Source organism: Crocuta crocuta, unplaced genomic scaffold (assembly GCF_008692635.1).
Source record: "Crocuta crocuta isolate KB4526 unplaced genomic scaffold, BGI_CrCroc_1.0 scaffold126, whole genome shotgun sequence".
Taxonomy (NCBI): domain Eukaryota; kingdom Metazoa; phylum Chordata; class Mammalia; order Carnivora; family Hyaenidae; genus Crocuta; species Crocuta crocuta.
Window position 1 is genome coordinate 3,396,133 of NW_027531000.1, and position 10,788 is coordinate 3,406,920.

The 10,788-nt window shown below is 51.5% G+C and overlaps 1 protein-coding gene across 1 annotated transcript in view; it reads left to right on the plus strand.

Moving 5' to 3' along the window:
* The window catches only part of LOC144236974 (uncharacterized), a 38,729-nt gene extending 30,759 nt beyond the window's left edge, over positions 1-7,970 (plus strand). Inside the window, exon 4 of the mRNA XM_077770645.1 lies at positions 7,421-7,970. Within this exon, the coding sequence (XP_077626771.1) occupies positions 7,421-7,527 (107 nt within the window). The 3' untranslated portion in view covers positions 7,528-7,970. The remainder of the gene's footprint in view (positions 1-7,420) is intronic.
* The last annotated feature ends 2,818 nt before the right edge of the window (positions 7,971-10,788 follow it).

Below are 10,788 nucleotides of genomic sequence, written 5' to 3' on the forward strand. Positions count from 1 at the left end.
CCTCTGCGGCCATTCTGTGGTTCAGGATGTGCACATTTTAGTGTTAATCCTCAAGTCTGTTTCCTAGGTGTGCAGGCTGGTTTAGTGTTGGCCTGGCTGTTTCGGGAACAAGAGACAGAAAAAGTCCATGCTCCTCCGCCATCTTGACCCCTCCGCTGCTCTATCCTTTCTTGTCAGACCAGACAACCACCACAGAAAGCTCCACACCTGGGTTTCCACCTCAACTCTTCCAGGTTTTAGATACTAAAATTCATTCTTTAAAAGACTCCATCTGGCCCCTGAAGCCTAGTTCCTGGCCCTTGATTGAAGTTGCTTGACTAGAGATGGGCACAGGGGCAGGAGCCCCAAGACAAGGTCCAGATTCTGGATGGAAAGCCCCTCCCACCCCCCACCTGCAGGCCCCCTTGTGGACGTACAGGAGGACACCTTCACCACCTTCCATCCCAGAATCATCCTCCTGGGCAGGGTGCGGTGCCCCGCAGGCTGCTGGATGCCTGCAGTACCAGTCAGGGGCTCCCCACTGTTTCAGAGGCCCTGTGGCCAGTGGAGCTACCCCTCCTCCCCACCCACTGCCTTCCTGCACACGCCCTGCACATCAGCGGAGTCCTGTGAGCCCAAGCACACGTACTGTCTGAGCTGACGGATTGTGGAGTCGGGTAATGGGCTGGAGTCGGACCCCCAGGGACAAGCCTGTGGGAAGAAGCGTGGATATGCCCTGACGTGGGAGGACAGTGAGCAGCCTCTGCAGCCCTAAATGTGTATTGAGCACCTGCTGTGTACTTGATCCTCGGCTAGGAATTCTGTGGACTGCAGGGAAGAGGGAGACTGGGCATCTGTCCTCAAGAAACCACATATAGCCGGATGAGGAGGTGGTGCTGTAGAGGGTTTCAATGAGGAAGAGGGGATGCACCTGATGGGAGAAAGGGGCTGGGATCTCGGTGTCCCCAGAGCACCAATGGGACTTGATCTGCTGGGGACGAGGGCAGGTTGTGGCTGCGCTTGGAGAAACAGCATGCACGGAGGCTCAGAGGCAGGACATCCAGGGTGTGGGGGAGTGGAGCGGTTGTGAGGGTGGCTCCCCAGTTCCACCCTGCTGCTATGTCGGGCCTCCTCCCTCCCTTCCTCTGTGATGAGAAGGATGGTGGGGAGAGCAGCTATGAGTGAGCACTCCTGGAGGTCCTGTTATTAGCTCTCTATTTCAGATGGAGACACGAGGTACAGAGAGAGGAGCCACTTGCCTGAGGTCACAGAGCAGGGAGCCCTGGCCTGCATCCATAACTACGGGCCCTATGCCGCCCCAAAGGGTGCAGGCCTGGAACAGACTTTGAAAGCAGTCTGATCCCCAGTGCCCCACCAGATGCTAGGTCATCCTCAGGACATACCTCTTGACACCTACTTGCACAGCCTCAGGCCCAGGGAGTTTACTGACACTTCTGGAAACTGGCTTGACCTCCCTGTGGATTGTTCCAGGAAAGCCCAGGACAGGTGTGGGGCAGCCACAGGTGCCTCTGATGCTGTCCGCTACTGGCTGAGCAGCTCCAGCCCCCTTGGCTGCCATGGCAGGGGGCCCGTCAGAGGTGACAGCCATGCAGGGAGGAACGTGGTGGACAAGGTGGAGGAGGCACGATGCATGCTCCATGGACACGTTCAGGTGTGCACTCAGCAGACTCAGAGTCAGGTCTTACAACGTGGCTATCGTGAGTACAGGCCTGGCTGTGCAGCTGTGTATACAGCGTGGCCCCTTGGGCTGCCAGCTACAGGGAAAAGCACTAGGCGGAGAAAGCCAGCTCCCATTGCCCCCCAGCACCCACACAAGTAATTGTGCTGCTGTGAGGCTGTGGCCATAGTTCCAAGTGAGGGGTAAACAGAGGAACAGGGTGCCAAGAGCAGGCCCTGACCAAGAACCAGGATGCTAGAGCCAGAGGCTCCAGGCTCTGTGATCTGAAGCATTGACCTTACCTCTCCATGCCTCACTGTCCTCATTTGCAGAAAGGGGCAGTCATACTGGCATACACTCACCCCTCCTCCTGCTGCGCCCCAGATGAGCACTTCCTGTCCAGCTTGCCCATGTTCACCTCCCCTCTCCTTCCCCACCATAACCACTTGGCAAAGTAGGTGCCAGGAGTTTTTGAACAAATTAGTGTACGGATGAACACTAGCACCCTATCCCCACCTTGGGCTCTCTTGGAGGGTGAGCTGGAGGGATGGGATATCCCCACCTGCCCAAGAAGCATGTGCATGCCTCCACTTACCCTGGATATGGCCTATGGGGTCTGCAGGAACCCCTGGGGGGAAAGGCTGGGTGGGTGAGGCAAGGCCCAGAAGGCCCTGAAGACCAATGAGGCTAATGAGGTGTTAGAGGTAGTCTTTGGGGGCTTCTGTGAAGGATTTTCCTTCCTGCAAAGAGGTGGGCAGGGTTCAAGGAGGTGCCCCCTTGCTTCCAGCTTGAGTGCTAGCTCTGTAGGTGTGATGGCTGGAGTGGAGGCAGCCACACTGCAACCATCGGGGAGCAACACCAATATTCTGCTAATGGTAGAGAGGCTCCGGCACCTGAGTCACTGATGACTTTGTCAGTCACCAGACCACCTCTGGGCCTCCTGTCTCTCACATCATCATCAGACATTCAAGGTGAGATCCCTTTGCAGTTTAGCCACTCTTGGTAGGGTTTTCTATCACTTGAGCCAAACATCTCCAACTGATACAGCCTTGGAGTGTCAGTTAAAATGTCTCTGTTCTTACCCAGTTCCTCAGCCGACTTGGATCTCTGTCCCTCTCCCTCCACTGAGCACCCACAAGAGCAGATTGTGACCGTGGTGCTCTGTCTGTCTGGTTGGCCCATTCATGTTCGGTCTGTGAACACCTCTGGGACAGGCCTCTGTCTTTTCCTCCCTGGGCAACCTGAGGCTGCACGCAGTGGGCCTTCAGGTCACTGCAGGGACCTAACCACACCCTCCCCTCCCCGAATCAGAGCCTCTGACCATCATGAATTCTTCTAAATCACTTAGGCCTAAGCACTGCTTCTGGACCCCAAGGGCTTCTACAGACTCCTCAGGGTAAAGCGTGGGTCTTTTCTACACAGATTACCTGGCCATGAGCTCTTGCCTTGTGTATGCCTTCCAACATTAAGCTGTTGATTTCTTGCCCACTCAGCCTCTCCTGCAGTAGGTCTGGGAGGCCACTGTGCAGAAAAAGGAGTGCATTAATGAGACGTGGAAAGTGTAGTGATGGGTACATCCCATTCCAAACTGACTGAGATTCTCTGCATATTCTGGAAAAGTCCTTGGGTGTGCAAGTAAGGCATAAGGTTCCCCAGGCTCCAAGCATTGGGATGTCACCAGGCCTGGTGGAGGGGTGAAGGCTCTTGGCCTACCTTGTAGCAGCTCCTGATGCTGGCTGTGAGTGGCGAGGTGTCCTGTGGTCACGTGAGCAGGACTCTGCCAAGGAAAGCAAGGGAAAGAGGGATTCTAGTCCTCAGGGAACTGGGAAGGTGTAGTAATGCTGGGGAAACAGGGTCCTGTGCCTGCCTTCAGTGCAATTGCTTCTGTGAGTCTTACAACGGCCACATGATGGTTACAAAGCCTCAGGTACCCACAGTATGCCGGGTGTGGGGCCAGGTGCCCTGACACATGGACAGGCCACACCACGAGGGGTCCTGGGCTGCACACAGCAGAATCTGGGTTTGCCATCTGGCTCCACACTTCCAGACTATAGCCCTGTCACCTCCCTTCTCTGAGTCTTCTTCATGTCCCCTAAAGTGAGGTCATCAGTTGCTACCTTAACAGGATCAATCCCATGAGGGTGAATTTGGGTAATGTGAGTGGCCCGGCCTATAGCAGGCCCCCAGCAGATACAGTTTAAATCCACTTGGATCTCCAGGATATTTTGGAGTTTTGCAGCATTATCTAAAAGTCTTCCTTGATGCTAGCCTAAATCCATACTGTCACATTCCAGGATGCTCCACGTAGACCACTGCAAGGAGCAATTCGAAGTGAGGTTTTTTCGTTTTTTATTTTAATAGCCAGTGAGCGACAGAAAACCCAAAGGGACCTAAACAAGCAGTCAAACAAAGCTGGAGAGAATGGTTTATGTACCTAAGAAACCTAAGAGCAGAGAGTTTCAGGCAAGGGTGTACCTGGGTCCTTGAGGACATCAGCAGGAATCATCTTTCTGGACCTCTTGGCTTTGCTTCCTTTCCTCTGTGCTGGTGTCATACTCAGCTGGGCTCTTCCGTTAGGAAACCAAGATGGCCACCAACTGTCACGGGCTGTCAGTGTCCCAACAGAAAAAGAACCTCTCATTCCCTAGGATTCCAGCCCTAAGGTCTGGACCCACTGGGACCTAACTGGCACATACCCAGTCCTGAAGCCAACACTGTGACCAGGGAGGGTGGAATATGCCGATTGGCCAGATTGAGGTCATGTGACCACCCTCCCTTAGGAAATGCCTGAACTGTTTAAACCTGCTTTCCTGAGTGGGAGATTATGGGATGCCCGAGAGGACAGAAGTGAGTGTCCAGGTGCTGCGTTCCTCTGTGCTTACTGTCCTGGGTCGTATGTGCTCTTCTCCTCTTCCTGCACCCCACTGTCTTCATGGCAGCACTTCTTCCCTTCCCCCCACTGCTTCCTTCCATGCCTTTTCACCCATACCCCAAAGGAATTAGACTTCCTGTTTGAATTCAAGATTCGAGGCCCATGCCCAGCTTCCATATTTGGTTTTTTGGTGTCCTGGTATAATCATTTATTGTCAGCCTGTGTCCACAGAGTACCTACTATGTGCCGCTGTGAGTTTTCACGGCCTTATTATTCTGGGTTTCTAAGGGCAAAATGCAGGAGACTTCCAAGGAAATGCGTTTTGTCTGAGCAAGCATCTAGAGGCTAGCTTCCAGTCCCTCGGTGCCGCTCACTATGTGGCCCTGAGGGAATTCTTTCCCTTTTCTGGACTTGTGCTTTCTTATCTGCAAACTGAGGCCCTGGGAAAGCTGAGACCCTGGAGCCCTCTCAGCTCTGGCATACTGTGGCTGGTCTTAGAACAAGCCTCTGTGGCTGTAAGGTAGCCTGTGAGCACCACTGACAGTGAACACAACACTCCCTTTGGTGCCTGGGGCAGCCCCGTGGTCGCTGTCCATGGTGCTCTGTGCGGCATCAACGACCAGACAATTCTGTGTCTGAATATTTCTCTTGGATAATGAAAACACTCAGGGCAGAGGAGGACCTGTGGCTTTCTGTGCCTGTGTGGTCCCCAAGGTTCTACGTGCCTATAAGGCTGCCTTACTGCTGCTGCAACAGAAATTCTCTTTTGAGGTGTTTGGGAATCCCAAGCCCTCCCACCACTGAAAGTCAAGCCTGGAACTCTGAAAAGGAAGCATAGGGAGGGAGGCCACATGGAGGAGAGGAGAGGATGCTATCTATAGAGGCTGCTATATGTCCATGGAGTCCAGCCTTCATCTGCCTCCCCATCCCTCCCTTCTTCTTCTCCCACCCACTTCCCTTTCTCTGTTATAGCTGACATTGGTCACGGCTCCCTGGAAGCAGAAAGATGCCTGATGTGTCGGTCGGTGGGTGAGGGGTCCTTTTCAGGCATGCCTAGTGAGGAGGACTTTCTTTTTCTTCTGGTTGAGTCTAGTTTCTCTTCACTCTTTGAACCCTTGGAGACGTGAATTAATCCCCCTGGTCACTCTGTCACTCATTTGTCAGTTCACTCGGCTGCTTACCACTCTTTGAATCTATTTCTTCCCTTCTTTATTTAGCTCAGGCTGTGTTTTTAAGCAAGAAGGGAGATTTTTTAGGAGATCATAGAGAGCACAAGGACAAGCAGAGAACAGAGTAGCTGGTCTTCCCCAAAGATGAGAGCCAGCAACTATTCAAGGCATGAGAAGCCAAGTCGGCTACGGCCTTTCACCTCTCTAGGGTCACACACTCACTCACCTCTGTGCCTCTTTGTATATCACTAGACCCTTCCATCTTTTAAATCCACTGGCTTCTCTCCATTTCCACTGCCATGACTGTAGTGTCGTACTATTCTTTCATTTGCCTGGGAGGCTGAGGCAGCCTCCCGAATCCCATCGTTGCCCCTTTTCAATCTGTTTCTCTCACTATAGCCTGAGGGATTTGTTAGAAATGAAAACTTGATTCAACAGATTCCATCAAATTCAAACAGATTTCCATCCTGGAAAGACATCAAAATCTTAAGCATGGTGTGGTACTGGATTACCATTGCCCCACACTCAGTGCCCTGTATCGTCGGGCCCTACTCGGTTGGAGGTTTCTACAGCACTGCCCATGTTGTCCTCAAGCATGGCCAAAGGGCTGGTGAGCAGTGAAAACAGATGTGAGCGTGCACTTTATGAACCAGTGAGAGATTTCCCCATTTTCTTTTCCTTCTTCCACGACAATGGCAATATTCCATAGAAACACTGCTCTGTCAGCCTAAGTCCAGAGGGGAGAGGAGATGAGGGAGAGCCACATGACATATAGCCTGAGACATAAATAAAGTTATCGTAGGCCACCGAGATTTGGGCAATCGTGTGTTATAAAGCATAACCCATCCTAACCTAACTGATACACATACCGCATGAACTTCTTGCTCGTCGCTCTGTTGCTTTCCTAAAGCACCACTGGCCTTTCAGCACTTATACAAGTTGCTTCCTCCCACATTAGAACATCTGTCTGTCACTCTCTCTCTCTCTCTCTCTCTCTCTCTCTCTCTCCCTGGAAAGTTCTTTACTCCCATTTTTGAAGAGTTGATAGTTACTCACCAATGAGGTCTTGGCTGAGTCGTGAAGTACTCAAGAAAGGATTGCCTGGTCTCTGTTCAGAATACCTTGAATTTACCTTCTTGGTCATTAGATCTCTTTCATTCAACTTTAAGTTCCAGGAAGACGGAGCCCAGGGATTTAGATCATGCTTTGTTGAGGCCTTACTCCACACCCCACTAATGTGCTAGGGTCCATGCTATGGGGCTAGAGGTAATGGGGGTACATCAGCCATGAGCCCTGTTCCCACAACATGCCCCATCACAGGGAGACAGGTGTGTGAGCAGCAGCATTTGAACCCATTATAATCGTTCTAGCAGGGAATTAGTATAAAGAAGCCAGCAAGAAGGCAAGGAGAATGCCTGGAAGAGGGGGACTCAGAGATGGTTTTGAGGAGATTGGTCCAGATTGGTTGGGGGGAGCTTCCTGGGGGAAGTGGAAGATGGGAGGATCTGGTGGAGGGATTGTAGAGCAAGAAGTGGTGGCCACATTTCCAGGGCTTAAAAGAGCATGACCCCAGGAGAAGTTGGAACCAGAAGTAAATATGTGGCCTCTGTCTGTCTCACCTCTGTGAAAGGAAATTGTGTGACTGTTCTACAATTTGGGTTTGCATTGCCCTGTCAATGACTGTTTGGGTCATCTCCGTTCTTCCCCTTCTCTCGTTCACAGTGCTGCTAGGAACTCCTCTTGGACGTGCCTTGTGTAACACCTGGGAGTGGATGTGCAGCCTTCTAAGGCATGGGAGTGGTCACCCTGACAAGAAAATGCCAAAGTGAATTTCACTGTGGCCAGAGCAGGTGTCACACTCCTCCCCTCCATGTGCCTGCTGCTCTGCATCCTCTCAGACCCTCGGTGCTGTCAGCTGTCAGATGTCTTCCTCACTGTGGGTCTGATGAATATGAAAGTGACCTCGTACTTCCCTGCATCCTAGTGACATTGGGCAGCTTTGTCCGTGTTCATCTGTGCACCCAGTCTCCTCCTCTCTGACATGCCTGCTGTGGTCTTTTTGCTCATTGCCTCTATTTTCATGTGCATTTGTAGGACGTCTTTATGTATTCTGGATACTGATCCTTTGCTTGTTGCATGTATTCCAGAGGTCTTCTGCTTTTTGTGGTTTGTCTTCTCACCAGTCATTTGGAGAAAAGACATGGATATGTTACTGCAGTCAAACTTATCCATTTTTTATGCTCACTGGGCTTTTAATACCCTGTAAAAGAAATTATTCCCAACCCCAAGTGTAGAAAGCCATTACCCCCCCCCCAAAAAAAAACCCTCCTCTTCAACTTTTCTCTTTGAAATGTACATTTTTTTTTATGGGTCTGGAATGAGTCTGGCATGTGGTATGAAGTTGGGCTCTAACTCATTTTGCCTTATGGATACTCAGTTGTCCCAGCACGGTTACTACATGAACCTCCTTTCTCCAGTCACATATGAAGAAGCCTTTTTAAAAATCTTAAGTATTGAGGTCTTCAGGTCTTTGATAATCTGTATACAGCACACCTGCAGTCATTCATGCGTGTGGTCCATCTACTCTCCCTTCTCTAACTTTTTATCAATGCACTTTCTGGTATGTGCAAGTGCCCCAGGAGGCCCTGTGTAGCCATGTCTGGTTTTTACAATGTTTATTTATTTATTATTTTTTTAGAGAGGAGATGTTGGAAGGGGTAGAGAGAGAGAATCCTAAGCAGGCTCTCCCCTGTCAGTGCAGAGCCTGATGTGGGGCTCGGTCACACAACCGTGAGATCATGACCTGAGCTGAAATCAAGAGTCAGACTCTTATCCGACTGAGGCATCCATGCGTGCCCTTCCATGGATGTTTTTGTGAGGATGAGGAATCAGGAGTACAGAGGAGTGTTGAGTTTGTAATGACCCCACATAGTGATCATATTGGGTGACCCCAACATGGAGTCTGGGAGGTGGGCTTACACAAACAGACGTGCACTTCCTCACCCTTCTGGAGGCCGGAAACCCTGATGGAAGTGTGGCAGGGTTGGTTTCTGCTGAGGCCTCTGCTCTGGGCCTGCAGTGGGCCGCCTTCCAATGGAGCCATTGCGTGGTGGAAAGAGCAAGCTCTGGGCCCCACTCTCAGTACCCCATTGAACTTTGAGCTCCTGCCTATAGGCCCATCTCCAAGTACAGCCACACTGGGGGAGAGGTGCCAGGGCTTTGGCATATTAATTTGGGGGACACAAACATTTGGTCCACGGGAGGGGTGGGGGGATTGAGAGGCTGGAACGTTCACAGGGCAAGAGTGAGGCGGTGTTTGGGTTTTCCTAAACCCTGCCCTAGCTGAGTGATTGGACAGTAATCCTCATTTATCTACACAGGGTTTGGGCAGGGCCCATGGGCAGGGCTGCTCTGTGCTGCATATTTGACATGGGCTGAGGCTTTGCTCACCACAGCTGATAGCCAGAAGCCCTGCATGGGCTGAGGGCCAGGATCTTTCATCCTTCGTCCTCTCTGTGTGGCCATGTGGGCTTACTCTCCGCATGGCGGTCAGTTTCCAAGAGCAAGAAAGCAGAAGTTAGGCCTAAACCTGACAGAGGTGTCATTTCTGCCATCACAGAAGTGAAGGTGTACAACGTGTTGTGTGGTCCATTGATACAGTACAACAATCACTGTAGGCAAGCTAATGAGCGCGTTCATCTCCTCATGTGATTGTCTTTGTTTTTTATGGTACAAGCACCAGAAATCGGTTCTTAGCAAATTTCCAGTACTGTTGCGGACGAAATGACACAAAGACAAGACACACAAAAGACAGACACAGACACAACACCGGCTGGAGGAAAAATTCTACGCAAGCCCCCTTGCGGTTTATTTTATACCCNCACCCAGGCGCCCCATCCTCCTCCTTATTTCTAAGGAGGGCATGTTCCCTTGTATGCGAGCAGATCATTAACCTTGGATATTGTGTGCAGGCCTTTTGGCAGAACGTTCTGTTTGCAGGCATGATCTGCCCAAGCAGAGAGTCCCATTTGCAGGCACATCCCCGCATCCCTAACCACTCTTTCTCATGGTCACTGTCGAGCTCCCACAAATACACCATACAGCCTTATTAACGGTGGCCATCATGCTGGATGTTAGATGTTCAGACTTCCTCATCCTACCTCTATTGCAGCCTTGTACCCTCTGACCAACATCTGGCCATTTCCCCTGCCTCCCAGCCCCTGGGGGCCATATGGACCTGGACCTGTCTTCTCTCAGCCTTCCACTTGTAAATGCTGTAAACACACTGTGTTTGCCGGCACCTCCCAGGTCATGTCTCCTCTTGCCCTTGAAGCACAGGCAGGCCAGCTCTCTCCTCACGCCAGCACAGCCTCGAAACATGAGGACGCAGGGCTGGAGCACCCCAGAGCTGTGAACATTGGAGCTTGCTGTCCCAAATGCCACTGTCTGGGCTGGTGCCGTGGCAGCCAGCACACAGGGGCCCCACGACTGGAGTTGTAGGGGAGTATGTGTGTTTACGTGGCATGAGGTCCGTTGCTTGGATCAGATTACCTGATGGGTCTCTTACCCAGAGAAGGGTGCCAAGGTCGTGACAATAAACCTGATTTGAATCCATCTCCATGACGTGGCTGTGAGAGGTGGCGGTTGGCCTGGCCCCTCCGAGCCCGCCTCAAAGAAGCCATGGTTTCCCGTGAGACCCACTCACCACCCGCCACTTAGCAGGAACCCAAATTCACTTACTCTCCTGTTTTGTTTGTTTCAACTTTTTCTGGTGGGAAACTTGAAACATGCACAAAAGTAGGGAAAACAGCATAAGACCTCCCCCCCCCACACACCCCACATGTCCCACTTCAACACTGGACATCTCACCACTATACTTACCCCCCCCGTCCCTGTCATACTGTATATTTTCCAAGTTTTTGAATTATTTATTCATTTGTGAGATACTGGGAGAGATGGCGTGAGCAGGGGAGGGACAGAGACAGAGGGAGACACAGAATCCAAATCTGACAGCCCAGAGCCCACCGTGGGGCTCAAACCCACTAACCACGAGATTATGACCTAAGCTGATGCTTAACTGACTCTCACTG